This window comes from Chiloscyllium plagiosum, chromosome 7 (genome assembly GCF_004010195.1).
Source record: "Chiloscyllium plagiosum isolate BGI_BamShark_2017 chromosome 7, ASM401019v2, whole genome shotgun sequence".
NCBI classification, from domain to species: domain Eukaryota; kingdom Metazoa; phylum Chordata; class Chondrichthyes; order Orectolobiformes; family Hemiscylliidae; genus Chiloscyllium; species Chiloscyllium plagiosum.
The window spans coordinates 75,149,605-75,168,680 of record NC_057716.1 but is presented as its reverse complement, the minus strand read 5'-3'; the positions used below and the strand labels follow the sequence as shown (position 1 = coordinate 75,168,680).

General features: G+C 39.2%; 1 protein-coding gene across 1 annotated transcript in view; it reads right to left on the bottom strand.

Annotated features, from left to right (window-relative positions):
* The window catches only part of thsd7ba (thrombospondin, type I, domain containing 7Ba), a 901,507-nt gene that overhangs the window by 292,249 nt on the left and 590,182 nt on the right, over positions 1–19,076 (bottom strand). Inside the window, exons 15-16 of the mRNA XM_043694069.1 lie at positions 10,160–10,354; positions 1,695–1,949 (exon numbers count right to left, since the gene is read on the bottom strand). Coding sequence (XP_043550004.1) covers positions 1,695–1,949; positions 10,160–10,354 — 450 coding nt within the window. The remainder of the gene's footprint in view (positions 1–1,694; positions 1,950–10,159; positions 10,355–19,076) is intronic.

Sequence of the window (19,076 nt, the reverse complement as noted above, 5' to 3'; positions counted from 1 at the left end):
AGTCCTTGCCTTTCCAAATACATGTACATCCTGTCCCTCAGGATTCCCTCCAACAACTTGCCCACCACCGAGGTCAGGTTCCCTGGCCTGTCCTTACCACCCTTCTTAAACAGTGGCACAACTTTTGCCAACCTCCAGTCTTCCGGCACCTCACCTGTGACTATCGATGATACAAATATCTCAGCAAGAGGCCCAGCAATCACTTCTCTAGCTTCCCACAGAGTTCTTGGGTCCACCTGATCGGGTCCTGGTGATTTATCCCCTTTAATCATTTGAAGACATCCAGCACTTCCTCCTCTGTAATCTGGACATTTTGCAAGATGTCACCATCTATTTCCCCACAGTCTATATCTTCCATGTCCTTTTCCACAGAAAATATTGATGCAAATTATTTGTTTAGTATCTCTCCAGTCACCTGTGGCTCCACACAAAGGCCGCCTTGCTGATCTTTGAGCGGCCCTATTCTCTCCCTAGTTACCCTTTTGTCCTTAATATATTTGTAAAACCCCTTTGGATTCTCCTTAATTCTATTTGCCAAAGCTATCTCATGTCCCCGTTTTGCCCTCCTGATTTCCCTCTTAAGTATACTCCTACTTTCTTTATACTCTTCTAAGGATTCACTCAATCTATCCTGTCTGTACCTGACATATGCTTCCTTCTTTTTCTTAACCAAACCTTCAATTTCTTTAGTCATCTAGCATTCCCTATAGTTACCAGCCTTCCCTTTCACCCTGACAGGAATATACTTTCTCTGACTTATTGGATATATTCAAAACACTCTTTGACAATGACCTTCATTGGAGTTGGTCATCATCTAACACAGTTTGCTGAATCTGCTCATTTGTTTTACTGTGACCAAAATGTATGAAATCGATGTTAAGACTATCTTTCAGTTTAGATTCGATAATGTCCACCCATATCTTTCAAGAATATCTTGTCGTAGAATTTGAAAGTTAACTAAGAGCATTGGAGTTGGCCAGTGGGATCCTTGATTTTATTGCACTTCTAAATCATACCCTGGAATAATCACACATTGATGTTGTAGTCATGGGGGTGTAGAGGTTTTCAACAGACCATTTCTAACAGTTTGCAATCGATAGGGACAATGAAGTTCCTCCTGAACAGATACATGTGCAACTGTTGTATCTGAAAACTAAAAAACTAGGTTGAGTTTTGCAATGTTGGAATAGTTAGCCTGAATTGACAAAAGAACCTTAGAACTAAATGAATTATGCTTATCATTCTGTAGTTAACTTGTTCCAAGGCCTTTTTGGGATGCACCTTCTGTCAGGATTAGAATATCAAAGTTAACACTTACTGGATGGTAGAATGTTGAGAAATTGAAAAACATGCTTGTGATCTTTCTGCTATATGTATAGTGTGTTCTTGTGGAGAGGATGTCAAAGAAGTGTTTGTCGTTACATCATGTCCCTATCCTTAACCTGCGGAGTTTCTCCAGCACTTTCTGTTTGTTTTTCTGGAAATACTTGCTATTGATACTCTGTTGCAGGAGAGGAAAAGAAATGTTTGTTTCTTTTGCCCTCAAAGCCTTTTCCTTGATGCACAGAGCAATTAAATTTTACATTGCAAAATAAAGTAAATAAATTGCAATATTTCTCAAATTATTACTTGCAGAAATAAAATAATGCCACACCACTGAAATTTTAATCAGATTTATAACAACTGTGACATACCAGAATTGCTACAAAGCCAAGGGTTCACCAACTTCTTATCTTGGTCATAGCAGGCTATGGCTCGATAATGCACACCCTTCCCACAGTCTTTGACATCTCCTTGTACCTTCATGCCAAGTTGCAGTGTCACCTTGTTTTCAGGAAGAATGCAATCTGACCAATTCCCTTGTGGCTGGCTGAAATATTTGTCACATGGACAAGACCTGGTCTCAACTAGTGACTCCTTGAGGCACTTCTCTTTCTTCTTGTTTTTTCCTAATTGAACAGAAGAAAAAAATTACATTCTTTATTTATTCCACAATTCTTCATTTTCCTCATGTTATATGATAGGTGTTTGGAACGATTTGTGCAAAATATTTAAACAATTCTTTTTTATTCTGTCCTTAACTCTCATCAAAATCAATCATCAATTCTGCAGGTGGGAGGGGTAACCTCAAACCTCAAAACTGATAAATGACCTTTTGTTTGCCTCTTACATTATTTGACAGTTTATTTTCCTTTAATCTCAGTATAGACCATTAACTTCTAGGTGACATTCAAACTCAGTTATTAATTGAAAGACTTATAACACAATGTTTGGCATTTTAAACAAAACACTTTTACTGCACAAGAGTTGAACAAAGCAAATTTATCGTGACCTAACAACTTGGGGAGGATTTTCCACTCTGAGGTGGAAAGAACAATTGCATGCGCAATGAGTGAATCAAACAAGTGTCAAAAAATCTGATTCCCCTCATTGAAATAAACATTCACAAGATTGCAGATCATATGGACACCAACTTATGGTGAGAAATCAAAATACCAGAATTTGCATCCCATTAATTACCCAAATTATTGGAATTAATTTTGCTTTCCCAATTAATTTCTGTTCAAATGAGATACTTAGTGTTTCAGAAATTCAATTGCATCAGCCAAACAAGCACTTGGAGACTTTGGTCCTTTGTTACTAGTTTGGATGAGTACTCGATTTTCCACCAATACTTTGTAATGTTCCTTCTCTTCACTTTTGCTTAAACTTCCACAACTGCATGTTGACTAAGACGGGACGTATCCCTGGACCATCACTCCACATAACTGGACAATCTTATTGCATCACTATCAGCTTCACAGGTTGCACTTCCATGCACAGAAACAGAAATATGGGACAGGGGCCAGCAGTTTTTGTTTCACAGGTGACTCTTTAGCTCAAAAGGAAGCATAGACGCTGGTACCTGTAGAGAATGAGAAAGGTAACTTGCTGGGTGACACAGTGCTATGTCAGAGGCAGTGCATGTCCCAAAAGTCCATGTGACAAACATAGTGTATGTGCTTGGAAAGCACAGCAATGTGTGAATGGAAAGATTAAGACATACTTAATGGCTGGAGGGTACACTCCAGTGAATCAGAGGATAGTGTCACAGTCAGTCCAGAAGCTGGGAGATTTCTAGTCCAGGGTGGAGGGGATTTGGCAACAGTTAGTCAAGCAGTTGGCCCACCACAAGCCTGGAAATCCATGCAACTGTAGATCAAGGATCAGAATTCTGTCATTTGGTATGTCAAATAAAATAGCCTGGGTCTTGCCTTATTGCTCAGTTTGAAGGTAGTACTACAAGTCGGTAAAGACCTGCTGTAAAGTCTGTCCATAGAATGGGCCTAAGTCAGATATCAAGGCTGGAGCTGCTTTAGGCTGGGAATTTATCTTTTTTCTACTTAGAGGACATGAGAATTGTCAGTCACAGGAGGAAACTGTAGATATTAGTGTTGGAACTGGTTAATATGTGAGAGGACTGAAAGGTCTCAAAGAGAGTGCCAAGATGAATCATGGTCTTTCAGACTTCATTATGGGGAGAATGCAGCACAGCAAGAGCGGCCACCTCAATAATCATAGGCTCTGGGGACAAAAAGAGTACATCAATGGTCATGTGAAGTGGCTCAACCAAATTGGAAGGAATGATTCTCAAGCTAAAAGTTATAAAAGCTAAATCACATATGGCATATTTATTTCAGACTTTCTGAAAACTGTTGAGGTCAGCCAGAAAAAGAGAAGGGAGCGACCTAATGCTACATACATAGTTTTTAAAATGACATTTGATAAATTGACAAAGTATAAAAGATTGGTTCACAAAAAGAAAAAAGGAAGTAAGGGATAAACCAGATATTTTCATATTGGCAATCTGAATGTATTGGTGTGCCATAGGATCAGTACTGGACCTCAGATATTTGTAATCTATATGATGAAGGGACTGAGATTAGGTGAGAATGTAAACTGTAAGGCGGACATGAAGAGGCTGCAAAAGGACATAGAGATTAAATGAGCAGGCAAAAAGTTGACAGGTGGACGATAACGTATGGAATTGTGCAGATATTCGTTATGGTAGTAAAAATAGCAAAACTGAATGTGTTTTAAAAGGCATGAAACTTCTAAATGCAATGTTCAGACACACTTTAATATGATCAATTAACATGCAGGTACAGCAAGCAATTACAAAGGCAAATTGCATTTGGCCTTTATTGCAAGGTTGTTAAACAGGTACTTCCTACTTCCAACTTTATGCTGCTTGTCACTAATCTTTCAATCTGATTTGCTAAGGAAATGCAGAGTTGCTTGGCTTAATTATACAGGAAGAAGATCTCCCATGAAAGGTACAAAGCTTTTTGGCTGATTGACTGACAGCAATGTGTAATGTAAAAACCCATGGAAAATTTATGGGCAAATGCACATCATTGCTCAGACCTCGATCAAGCCCATGATGAATTCCTGTCACCTCTTTCTAATGTGTAACAGGATTAGTTATGACATGACATTAGACTATTACTACATTGTGTACGATATGGGATGACTAGTCTAACTTTATAGTCTTGTTCAATTCCAAAGCTCAAATTGCTTATTTTTAAACAACTATATAATTCATTTTTACAAACATTTTTGGGCTTAGCTTGAGTAGCTGATTTTTTTTGGAAATAATTCTGTGTTTTACACATAATACTATTAAATAATTTGACTCCCCTTTCAGTCTTGCTGTGAACATTTATTTTCTTACCCACTCATTATGTTTTATTAAATAATGGAAATAAAATAATTCAAATCATAACATCTTGTCCACGTGGCTCCTCAACCTTCTCAGCTCCAATACAGCAATAAACTCTCAAGCCTGACTGTCATCCAAAGAACATGATATGAATTTATACTGCACGTTTCATTACTTTTGCTTATTATGTATTATGAGATGCAAGTAATCCTACAAAAATGGCAAAACCGGTGTCTTTTACTAATTCAATATTATCTCATAGATTCTATTGTCTATGACACTGCTTACAAAAACAATGAACCACACACAGAGTGTCTAAACATGACAATTCCTATACTTGTCCACTCTGAGTAAATCTTTATCAGATGAGCTTTTCTCTTTCTTCTTTCTCTCAATACATATTTCTTTGACTTAAAATAGAGTGATTCATTTTTCTTTAATTTTGAGCTGTATTTGTCCAACCTGCTATCTATCTCTCTCCTGCTACCCAATTTATGTTCTTCCGCACTCTTTCGTAGTCCTCACCATTGGAATAATTTGCTTTTGAATTTGTTTTAGCTGTACACTCAAGTTGTTTCTAAAATAGACTCAGTATTCTGACTTCAATCAGCCATTTACTCACCCAACTCTATTTATTGAATAACCTCTACATAAAGAAATAATTCCAAACATTGCAACTTGCAACTCACAGTCTGAAACATGATTGCTGTTTGAATCACTATGATACAGGAAGGCCATCCACACTCCAGATACCATGAAAAAGGTGGTAAATAAGGCAGACCAAAATTACCTGCCTGGACAGTTACCTCCCTGGAAAACCAAAGATGGAATCCAGTGGTTATGGTGGTGTGTCTGAGACTGGCTGGAGAGTCTGTGGCAAGTATGCCTTGTTCATTCTGGGTTCCCCAATGTTGCTATTGTCATTCAATCACTTACTTGGTCAGAGATAAGCTCTGGTCATGACCTGGGAGCACTTTCCTGCATCTGACAGCTGCAGGTTAATCAAAGGTCAGAAATTCTCTAGAGCTGGGAGTGCCACTTGAAGTAGACGCAGTTGCTGGTACTGCAGTTAGCTGAATTATGGTAGGACAGCCCTGTGGCAGTCATTGAGTGTTGTGGCCATCACTGTAGAGAAGGTGCTGGAAAGCCTACCAAGGATCTGCTGGCAGCAATGACTGCCACAGGGCTGTCCCACCATAACTCCTGTATGCCCTTTAAACTGACAATTTCACTACCTTGGCAATCTCTGACTGGCGCCAGTAAGCCTCTCACCTGCCTTTTCCCCAGTAATGGTCTGGTACTTCAGCCAGCTGCAGTACCAGCAGCTACATCTACTTCAAGTGGCACTGCCAGCCCTAGAGAATTGCTGACCTTTGATTAACCTGCAGCTGTCAGACGCAGGAGCCAGAAGATCTTTGGTAGGCTTCCCAGCACCTTCTCTACAGTGATGGCCACAACATTCACTTCTGCCACCCCAACTCTCTTAAAGTTCTGGATGCTGCTAGGGTCTTCCACTGTGAAACTGATGCAAAGTACCTATTCAGATGTTTCACCATTTCTTTGTTCCCCAGTTTCATTTCCAAGATGGCGGCAGTAGCAGCACAGCAATCATGTTCCTGCCCAGAGTTCACCTGCTCCATCTACTTTTACTTTATTTCTTCTTTCACACCTTTTTTCTTACTTCAATCTATTTACATTTTGTGGAGAGATTGTCAGATTCAAGGTGTCCAGCACACCTGAGGCAAAGTTACTTGCCGGCGGTGGTGTGTAGCAAGTGGAGATCCAGCCCAGCATGGGGGAGAGCAAGAGAGTGAGCCCATTGCGATGAAGTGCAGGAGACAGTGAGAGACCATGGAGAAGAGGGAGAGAGTGAGTCCAATGCATAGGAGAGCAAGCCCAAGGCCTCCCAACGTCTGTGGTGGCTTTAAGCATGGAGGAGATTGAGCACTTGTGGGGAGTGCAAGATCACCATGGCTCAGCACTTAAAAGTTCAATATGACAAGGTCTTAAGTTCATTTCTTTATTTTTCAATTTTATACTAAGAAGGATTTTTATGTTGAATTTTTAACTTTATTTCCTAATCTTTCTACTTTGTACCTAAGATTTTGTACCAGTTGGCACCAGGAATGGTGACAGTGTACACTTTTCACTGTAGTTCTGTACCCCTGTACTTGAGTACCCATGACAATAAAATTTGATTCAGATTCAGATTCATTTTCCACTGGACCAATGTCCACTTTTGTCTCTCTCTTACATTTTATATACCTAAAAAATCTCCACAATCCTTCCTATTACTAGCTAGCTTACTCTCATATTTCATTGTCTCTAGCCTAATTGCTTTTTTTAGTTATCTTCTGCTGGCATTTAGAGGCTTCTAAATACCTGGCTTCCCACCCACCTTCACCACATTTACACTTCCTAATTTGCATTTATGCTGTCCCTGACTTCCCTCGTCAGTTGCCTTGTCTGCCCCTTCTTCTTCCTTGGGATAAATTTCTGCTATGCCTCCCGAATTACCCTCAGAAACTCCTGTCATTGGTGCTCCACAGTCTTCCTTGCTAGGCTTCCATTCTAATCAACTCTGACCAGGTCCTCCCTCACATCTTCATAGTTACCTTTACTCAATCATAATACCATTCCATCTGATTCCAGCTTAACCCTTTCAAATTCCACAGTGAATACTATCATACTATCACGGTGGCACGGTGGCACAGTGGTTAGCACTGCTGCCTCACAGCGCCAGAGACCCGGGTTCAATTCCCGACTCAGGCGACTGACTGTGTGGAGTTTGCACATTCTCCCCGTGTCTGCGTGGGTTTCCTCCGGGTGCTCCGGTTTCCTCCCACAATCCAAAGATGTGCGGGTCAGGTGAATTGGCCATGCTAAATTGCCCGTAGTGTTAGGTTAAAGGGGTAAATGTAGGGGTATGGGTGGGTTGCGCTTCGGCGGGTCGGTGTGGACTTGTTGGACCGAAGGGTCTGTTTCCACACTGTAAGTAATCTAATCTAATTATGGCCACTGCACCCTTTCGCTTGCCAATCAAATCTGCCTCAGTAAACATCACCAAATCCAGAATAATTGTTCTCCCGTGGGCTCTACCACACACTGCTCCAAAAGCCATCTTGTAGACATTCCATGAATTTGTTTTCCTTGAAATCCACTACCAACCTGATTTACCCAGTCTACTTGCAAGTCCCCATGATTATTATAATAGTGTTTTTCTTACTTACCTTTCCTATCTCCTGATTTATTTTCTTCACCATATCCTGACTACTTCTAGGAGGCCTGTACATGCCTTTTGATTCTATTGCACTTTTTCATATTGATTTAATTTCATTTCTTATTAACAAGGCAACCCTGTCCCCTCTGCCCATCTGCCTGTTCTTTCCATAGGATACATATTCTTGGATACTTATTTTCAGCCCTGATCCCCTTGCACCTACATCTCTGTGATACCTACAACATCATACCTGCCAATTTCAATTTGTACTACAAGCTCAGTTACCTATCTGTGCATTTAAACACAACACCCTCAGTCCTGCATTGGCTGCCTCCCTTCCCATAATTGTTCCCTTATCTGCTATGCCTGAAGTTCAGTTCCTAAGCCTTTCCATACTCTCTTTATTGCTGGAACAGCACAGCAGGTCAGACAGCATCTATAATCTATATAGATGCTGTCTGACCTGCTGTGCTGTTCCAGCAATAAAGTTTCAGCTTTGATCTCCAGCGTCTGCAGACCTCACTTTCTCCTTTCCATACTCTCCTCCATATAATTCATTCTGAAAACTGTAATAACCCTTGATGAGCCCTCTCCATCCACAGCCATAAACTTTTTCCACAGTTTTTCAAGCAACTGAATACCAGTTCCTCCCCCCACCTCTTCCCCCGCCCCTCCTCCCTGCACTACCAACTTTTTATTTAAAGCCCTCTCCAGAACCCTAGTTATTCAATTTGTCATTATTCTTGCCCCAGCATGATTCAGGTACATGCATCCCATCAGAACTGCTCAGACTGGAAAACATTAAGGTGCTTAATATGTGAGATAACATGACATGTTACCTTACAGAATACTATATAGTGAGTAACACTATAAAGAGGTAATTGCAGAATCATAAATTGATTTGTTTGCCTCGGCCATAGGAAAAGTTTGTCACTGTTAATGATGCTAATGTAGGAGATTTATGACCAAATAAAACAATATCTGTACAGACTCAATCTAAAAGATTATTTTAGAGAGGGAGAAGATTAAGGTCATGATGGACAATGAAATTCTCAAACTGAGTCATAGAATATGAAGCTCACAGGACATGATCGTGCCAGAAACAGATGGCTCACAGTGATTCTGTATTATTACAAAGACAACATGTGATGAAAATTGATTCATGTCCAATTGCAAGACTGGAAGACGGCATTGAATATATTAGACATATGATTTTTCACAAAAACTAACTTTCTAAACAGAAATTGACAGATCTTGTTGGCAGCTAGAAACAGGTAGAGACTAGGGGAAACCTATAGCTTGGAAATCATTTGCTTTCAGTTCACAGATATCCTAGTTGGGATTAGATGAAAAAAAGTGAGGTTCCTCCAAAAAGAGGCAATAATTCAGAACAGTTAGGGTGTGTGCTGCCTCAGGGTAAAGATTTACTTTGAAATTTCCAGACCAGAAGTGTTTGGTTAGAACCCTTATGTGTTATTCAAAACTGAGAAAATCTAAGCTTGGCTGTGTCAAATGTAAAGAAAGACATTGTCACTTCAAACTGTCATGATCAGGAATTGAAAGAAATTGTTAAGTAAATCTATAGATGTGTTACAGAAGAGATTTATCCCTGGTATTTCAGTGCTAAAAAGCAGTGATGTTGGTATAGATGAGATTGTATTTTTACTTTGCGTCATTGTGATAGATGTAATGATTTATTCTATTTTATCTTTTCTTTAAGTGTGATTTAAGCCTGACTCCTCCATAAATGACATCACCTAAGATAATAATAGTAAAACAACCAATTATTAATCTGATGAGATTGTTAAAACAGAATCTATTATTTAAATGCCACTCAACACTTTAAAGTGTGCAATTTTAAAACATAAACGTGAATTTACTCTATGGCAAGTAACCATGTTTAAAAATTTTTCATAATTCCCATGATTAAAAACATGTTGTGATTGCTACTTTCTGAAGGCTGGCAATAAATTACAGTCTTTGGAAAACTAAAACAAAAACTAATGAGTTCTGTTCTGTTAAGTATGCTTTTACACAGTAGTGTGAGAGATCAAATTAATGCTATAAGACATGACAATTAATCATTGTTTGAGAGTGTAACGGAGCTTCCAAAAATATGACTAGTAAAAACAAAAAAATCAATTTAATGATAAGAAATGGGAAACTTGCTCATTCACTGTGATTATATTTGATGTAATATGTCAAGCCTTTTACAATTGTCAATGCCCAATATTTACCTATCAGCGATCTTCTCCGACTATGCGTTGATCCACAGCCTCCTCCACAGGGTGTAAACTTGTTCCAGTTTGTGAACATGCAATCATCATGGCAAGGAATGCGACATTTCTGCACAAGTGCAGGCATTGGTCTTGCCCACTTCAAGCATCCAATAAAGTCCACATTTTGATCATTACCTGTTCTACAGGTCACACCTAAAATAAAAAGGACAGTAAAAGTACTTTCAACTGAATTCCTTTATGAACACCTCCCTACTTTAATATAATTTAAAACATGGTCAGTTAAATATCTAAAATAGTATTGGAAATCATAGTATTTGTAGCTTGAAGTGACCTGCGATAAACATACTAATCTCAGTTAAAAATCACACAACACCAGGTTATAGTCCAACAGGTTTAATTGGAAGCACTAGCTATCGGAGTGCCGCTCCTTCATCAGGTGGTTGAGGAGCGGCGCTCCAAAAGCTAGTGCTTCCAATTAAACCTGTTGGACTATAACCTGGTGTTGTGTGATTTTTAACTTTGTACACCCCGTCAAACGCCGGCATGTCCATATCATGAATACTAATCTCAGCCTTTCTTCTGTTGTTCTGATTAGTTTGTTCAACCAATGATACTTACATATATATATAAAAATAAGTTCAGCTATGATCTTATCCAATGGGAGAACGGACCTAATCGTCTGTATGGCCTAATCTTGGACCTTTTCTAATTCTCTTTTACTCGAACAAACTAATGTGGTGATTTCACAATCAGAGACCTGAATACGCCAGTTTCCGATAAATTATTTTCAATAAAGTAATATGTGGAACTAGGTGGCATTGAAACCCATTATGAAAGCTGAGAAAATGTTGGCGAATTTCAGTCCTCTCAGAAGGTGATCTGGTGAGTAGTTTGGTTCCATTTGAATACTATTTCAGGTAACTTGTGGTCTGTTCTGGATTGAGATGGCTTCTTTCTGTCTGTGACCAACTGAGGTCTAATGTTGTATTCAAAATTCCTTTTTTAACATCACAGTACATTCTATACTTGCAGTGTCTTGTGCAGAATACTCCCCCCACTTCTCAGATGCTTGCACCTCAACTGCTGATGTCATTATTATATCATGATACACAGCACTATTTCATTACCATAACCATTAATCCATTACACTGCAGTCCAACTTGTGAAACAGAATACTAAAGGTGAGAATGACAACTAATTCATTACAATCCTTCTTAGTTTTAGACGGATTTTCCAGAAGCAATATGACCAAAGAATTTGCAACATATGCACAAGGAGTATAGGATGTTGGCAATGCCTCTTCTGGAGTTACTGAGTCCAGCTCTGGTCACCCTGTTATAAGAAGGATATTATTAAGCTGGAGAGGGTTCAGAAGAGAATTAACATGATGTTGCCAGAAATGGAAGGTTTGAGATCGAAGGACAGACTCTATAGGCTGGGACGTTTTTCATTGGATCGTAGGAGGTTGACAAGTGACCTTATAGGGTTTATAAAATAATGAGGGGCATTGATAAGGTGAATGGCAAGTGTCTTTCCTACAATGTCAGATTTCAAGAATGGGCGCATATTTTTAAAGTGAGAGGAGAAAGATTTTACAAAGATATCAGGGGTAATATTTTTACACGAAGAGGGTTTGTGTGTGAAATGAACTTCCAGAGGAAGCAGTGGATGCAAATACAGTTACAATGTTTAAAAGACATTTAGATAAGTATATGAATCAGAAATGTTTGGAAGGGTTTGGGCCAAATGCATGCAGGAGGAGTGAGTTTAGTTTGGGGTTATGGTGGCATGGACTGGTTGGATCGAAAGGTGAGTTTCCATGCTGTATGACTCTCTGGGTAGAAATTGGTCATTCAGCCCCTCAAGCTTGCTCCCCTTTTAAATAAGATCATGGCTGATTTGATTGTAACTACAACCACAAACCCCCACCTAAACCTAATAACCTTTCACCTCCTTGCTTAACAAGAATCTAGGCATGACTGCCTTAAAAATATCTAAAGACTCTAATTCCACGACCTTTTCAGAAAGAGAGTTTCAAAGAATCATAACTCACTGTACAAAAAAATCTTGCCTCTTCCCTTTTTTTAATTGGTGATCTCTTATTTATGAACACTGATTCCTGATTCGAGTGGTAAAGTTGTTTGGAAAGTAAGAAAAAAATTATCTTAAGTATTACTGATTCTGGAATTTGCCAACTTCAATGAAGAGTAAGTGAGAAATTATCAGTGGAGTAACAGTGACCTTGTATTCTTTCCAATCCTGAAGACATAGGCACAAATAAAGACAAGCAAGAAATAAATGTTTCCAGTCTATTATTTGATATAAAAGATTCAGGTGAATGGTATCCTCCCAATGATAAGACTGATCCATGATTTTACTTAGCTACTTAGTGTGTCCAAATCTTCCAGATCCTAGCTATCAGTGACTGTTCATTTCTTTTTCACAGATCACTTCTGGAATACAGTCAAATTACACAGTTTGGATTTTAAACCGAAACTGCACTCCAAGAAATGATTGCTTCTTGGCTTGACTGAAATGTATTTGAAACTAAAATTTATTTTGATTGCTATTTCTGGTCTTAACTATTCTTAATATCAACTTTATGTACAAACGTAAGAATTCTGAGCAGGAATAGACAATTCAGCCCCTCAAGCCTGCTATGCTAATCCCAGCCTCAGCTCCATGTTTCTGCCTGCTCCCCATAATCCTTCAACCTGTTACTAATTAAAAATTTTCTATCTTCTCTGTAAATTTACTCAATGATCAAGCTATAGGATAGTGTATTCCACAGATTTGTGACCCTTTTGGAGCAGCAGTTTCTTTTCATACCTGTTTTTAAATCTGCTACACCTCATCCTAAATTTCTGACCTCACATTCCAGATTGCCCCACATGGAGTCGTACAGATGTATAGCACAGAAACAGAACCTTGGGTCCAACTCACCCATGCTGACCAGATATCCTAATCTAATCTAATTCAATTTAACAGCACTTGGTCCATATTCCTTTAAACACTTCCTATTCATATGCTATCCAGATGTCTTTCAAATGCTGTAATTGTACCAGTCTCCACCACTTCCTCTGCAGTTCATTTCATACACGCACCACCCTCTGCGGGAAACATTTGCATCTGAGGTCCCTTTTAAATTTTTCCCCTCTCACCCTAAATCTATGCCCTGCCGTTCTGGAATACCCCAACCGCAGGAAAAAGACTTTGTCTGTTTATCCTATCCGTACCCCGCATGATTTTATAAACCTCTATAAAGTCACCCCTCAGCCTCTGATGCTCCAGGGTAAACAGCCCCAGCCTATTCAAACTCTCCCTGTAGCTCAAATCCTCCAAGCCGGGCAACATCCTTGTCAATCTTTTCTGAACCCTTTCAAGTTTCACGACACCTTTCCAATAGGAAGGAGACCAGGATTGCACGCAGTGTGCCAAATGTGGCCTAACCAATGTCTTGTACGGACTCAACATGACTTCCCAACTCCTATACTCAATGCTCTGATTAATAAAGGAAAGCATACAAACACTTTCTTCACTATCCTATCTACGTGCAACTCCACTAAAAAGGAGCTCTAAACCTGCATTCCAAGGTACCTTTGTTCAGCAACATTCCCTAGGACCTTACCATTAGAAGTGTTTAAGTCCTGTTCTCATTTGCTTTTTCAAAATGCAGCACCTCATATTTAACTAAATTAAACTCCACCTGCAACTCTTCAGTCCATTGGCCCATCTGATCAAGATCCCATTGTAATCTGAGTTAAACTTCTTCACTGTCCACTACACCTCCAATTTTGGTGTCACCTGCAAACTTGCTAACTATACCTCCTGTGTTCACATCCAAATCATTTCTATAAATGATGAAAAATAGCGAACACAGCACCGATCCTTGTGGCACTCCACTGGTCACAGGCCTCCAGTTTGAAAAACAACCCTCCACCGCCACCTTTGAGCTTCTACCTTTGAGCCAGTTCTGTATCCAAATGGCTAGTTCTCCCTGTATTCCGTGAGACCTAACCTTGCTAACCAGTTAGTCTGTATCCAAATGGCTAGTTATCACTGTATTCCATGAGATCTAAGTTTGCTCACTAGTCTACCATGAGGAATCCAGTGAAATGCTTTACTGAAGTCAATGTAGATCACACTCAATGCTCTGCCCTCATCAATCCTCTTTGTTACTTTTTCAAAAAGCTCAACCAAGTTTGTGAGATATGATTTCCCATACACAAAGCCATGCTGATTGTCCTTCGTCAGTCCTTGCCTTCCCCTCTGAGAACATTCGACACCCTCTCTGAGATATCCTTGATTCTGGCACCAGGGAGGCAACACACCATTCTGATTTTTCCCTGCGGGTGCAGAAACATCTGTCTGTGCCTCTGATTAGAAAGGCCCATATCAAAATCAATCACTTGGAACCCACATACTTGTCATTACATTAGAGCCGTTCTCAGTACCAGAAACATGTCTGCTCATGCTATATTCCCCTGAGAGTCCATCACCTCTTACATTTTCAAAAACAGCATACTCGTTTGAGATGGGGCTAACCACAGAAGACTCCTGTACTACCTACTTACCCCTCCTACCTTTCCTTGAGTTCACGCAACTACCCGTCTATATCTTTGGCTTTTCTCCCTTTCTATGACTACCATCCATCACACCCCCAGCTCTTGCAAATTCCTTATTGCCTCTAAATGCTGCTCCAACCGATCCATGCAATCTGATAAAATTCATCAACAAAGACACCTCCTGCAGACATAAACATCAGTAACATAGAAACTCTCCCTACCCTCCCAAATCTGACAGGAAGAGCACATCACTCTACTGAAGGCCATCTTTGCTCCTTTGCAATCTATAGACCCAGAAAATAGCACTGTCTTATTGTTCTAAAAAAATGTGCTCTAGGCTAACTTAGTAATTATGGTTTTTATTTTTAAAATTCAATCAAGAGACAAATCTCAATAAAACATATAATCAAGAAAAAAACGATTCTACTCACTACTACAGACTTACAGCAAGTTTATACCTAAAAACAATGCACTTATCTGTTGATAAGTGAGCCCTCCCACACAGGTTCCTCCAAGGTCAGCTGTGAATTTCACTGTTTGTTAATTTTTCTTCGACGCACTCTGATGTCAAGAGATACATGAACTCAAACAGCAAAGGCAGTAACTGTACAGATACACTGCTACATCAGTTAATAGTGTGGTTTCTTTCTCTCTCTCCTTCACTGACCATGTGGTCGCTGCCATTTGTCTGTCTTCCTCCTTTTAAAAGTGCCATTGTTTTGATCTTTTTTCCCCAAAGTTCCAAAACAATGCAACAGTATATAAAACAGTAATTGCTGCTCCTGGAATTTGAGGAAATCACCTCCAACACCTAAAATACCTCAAAAAAGAGCACCTCTTACAGCCATGATCTTGGATGAGGAAATATCCTCTCTAAATCTTTATTGATCCCTTTTCATATCTTAGAAACTCAATGAAATCTCCTCTCATTATTCTAAACTCCAGAAACTATTGGTTTACACTGCTCAATCTCTCTTCATAATAGAAACACCTCATTTCTGAATCAATCTAATGAACCTCCTATAAACTCCTTTCAATGTAACTACATCCTTCCTCAACTAAGGAAACCAAAACTGCATGTACTCCAAATGTGGTCTCACTAATGTCTTTTACAGTTGCAGCAACACTTTCGTAATTCCATTCCTTCAGCAATAAATACCAAAATTCTATTTGTCCTCCTTATTTATCTGCTGTATCTGCTTATCTTCTGTGATTCATGCATGAAGCCACCCAGGTCCCTCTGTACAGAAGCATTTTGAAGTTCTCTCTATTTAGGTAATAAGCTTTCTGTTCTTCTGACTAAATGAATAACCTCAGACTCATCCATGTTAAACTTGATCTGCCACATTTTGGCCCACTCAACTAAATTCTCCATATGCAATTTTAAATTATGTATTTATTTATTACAAGTTATTTTCTATCTACTTTCATGTCATCTGTAAATGTTGTGATCATATCTTCTATCCCTGCATCCTTCACACCAATCTATACTGTAAATAATTGGGCCTGAGAACCAAAGGCAGGCACTCAGGCACCCCACTAGTTACAATTTGCCAATCAAAAGAAGACCTATCTATCCTAAGTCTGCTTTCTTTTGGTTTTCCAATCCTCCTTCCACACTAACAAACCCAAACATGTGATCTTACCTTGTGTTTAATCTTTTTGCAGCAATTTAACAAATGCATTCTGGAAGTCCAGATATTCTATAAGTACATGATATCTACTATTTACATTGTTATGTCTTCAAATAACTCGAGTAAATTATTTAAACATTCTTTACTCTTCATTAAACCACGCTGACTGATGGATTGTGCTTTTGACTTTCCAAAGGTCTTGTTACTATTTCTTTAATAATGTATTAACCAGTCCACAGGTTCCTATTTTCTCCTTCCCTCTCTTTCTCAATAAGGGCATGATATTGGCATGCTTCCAATCCACTGGGACTTTTCCTGCATCCAGGAAATTTCTGTGCAGGTGTGTATTTCTGTTTATCAAGTGCACACAAAGCCAAGTGAATTTTTAATGTGCACTGAATTATTGATTTTGTTTGTGCCTGGATTGACACACAAACACACACACATGTATCCATTTTCTTAATCTGTTCATTTCTTCCTACATCAGCATTGTAGCCATGTAAAGAAAATGTTCCAAATTAGTATTAAAAATAGTGAATAATGCCAGTGCAGTCCAATAATTTGTTACACTGTTCTCTTAGTAAGACAGAGATATTGCTGCTATTGGAGGGGAGAAACATTGCATCATGCAAAAAAATAAAGTTAGTCCTTTACTGAAACTTATTTCATGTCCCTTTAAGACTATTTAATGAATTTATGAACAAAGTCAGTTCAGTCAATAAACTTCCCATTCTGATACATTTTCTGTGTAGATGACAAATTAGGTTTTTGTTTCATTCTCATTCATTTCAAATAAACATAATTTTTTAATATGTAGGCATATAAATGGACACATCATACAAGTGAAGCCTTCAAGTGAAGAAAAGTCAAAAGTCAGAGGGGAGAGGGTTAGCTGGGGAAGGGGCGGGTGGTATTTGACCAGTGTCCACAGGCAATGGGCATTACCCATTTTAAAATCATGCCTTCTCATCTTAGATTTACTAATAAATTAACAGACCGAAAAAATATACCTGCAGGAACTTCATGGATTTTGAAAAAAATTCTGATATCTTATTTCAAAATTTATAAAGGCAACTGTGATTGTAAACTTGTCACTTTATAATTACACTCTGACCAGTAGTGACACTATGCTGGATGGATAATCATTCCCTTACAAAGAGAGTGACCAGCCAATTAGCTCTGGCTTTTCTGACCTCTACAGCTGGCCAGTTATTTACAGGAGGAACCTCAAGGGTTCCAATTTAGAAGGAATTAGCTCACCTATGCTGGTAACTTCCCCTGGTGCCCAAACAAGAACAAGAATTTGCAGTGCCGAATACGAACATAAACCTTCATACCCTCACAATCTGTTGCTACATCAATGTTCCAGACAAAATCCTTAAAACAGTACAAAGTTATATTGTCAATTTCATGCTATAGTTTATATTCGTTAATGTGATACCATGTTATGTGAGTAAAACTAGAATTTTCACAATATAAACATTTTGCTTTTCAACACACTTCAATATTATCTTTCTAAAAAAAGAGTTATTTTATTCTTTTGTTGGACATGGATATTGCTGGCTGGCCGTCATTTATTGCCCACCCTGAGTTGCCCTTGACAGGTTGGTGGTGAACTGCCTTTCTGAAGCACTGCAATTCATGTCCTTTGGGTTGATATACAATGCCAGTAAGGAGGGAATTCCAGGGTTTTGACCCAGTGACACTAAAGGAATTACAATACATTTCTAAGTTAGCCTTTAAGGGAACTGCAGATGATAGTATTCCCAGGTACTTGCTTTCCTTGTCTTTCTCAATGGAAGTGATCATGAGTACTATTTAAGTATCTTTGGTGAATTTCTGCAGTGCATATTGTGGACAAAACAAATTGCTATGACTGAGTATTGGTGGTGGAGGGAGGGGATGCTTGTGGGTATGGTGCCAATGAAGCTGGCAGCTTTTTCTGCTTCTTGAGTGCTGTTGGAGCTCCACCCATCCATCACACTCCTGACTTGTGGCTTGTATATGATTGACAAGCTTTGACGAGTCAAGAGGTGAGTTACTCACTGTAATTTTCCTCGCCTCAGACCTGCTGTTTTATTCACTGTGAATATGTGGCGTGTTAAGTTGAGTTTGTGGTTAATGGTCATTCCAGGGATGTTGATAGTGGGGGATTCAATGATCGTAACACCAGTGAAAGTCCAGCGATGATGATAAATTGTCTCTGAATGGAAATATTGATTGCCTGACATTTGTGTGGTGGGAAATAGGTGGTGGCATCTTGAAAAATATCCATATTACATAGGTGGAGGTGCTGGTTGTCTTGAAACGCAAAAAAGTGGATAAATCCCCAGGACCTGATTAGGTTTACCCTAGAACTCTCTGGGAAACTAGGGAAGTGATTGCTGGGCCCACTGCTGAGATTTTTATATCATCAATGGTCACAGGTGAGGTTTTGGAAGACTGAAGGTTGGCTAACATGGTGTAAATATTTAAGAGGCATTTGGATGGGTATATGAATAGGAAGGGTTTGGAGGGAAATGGGCTGGATGCTGGCAGGTGGGACTAGATTGGTTGGGATATCTGATCGGCATGGACGGGTTAGACCGAAGGGTCTGTTTCCATGCTGTACATCTCTATGACTCTATGACTCTAAAAGTGGTAAGGAAAAGCCAGGGAACTATAGACCAATAAGCCTCTCATCAGTGGTGGACAAGTTGCTAGAGGGAATCCTGA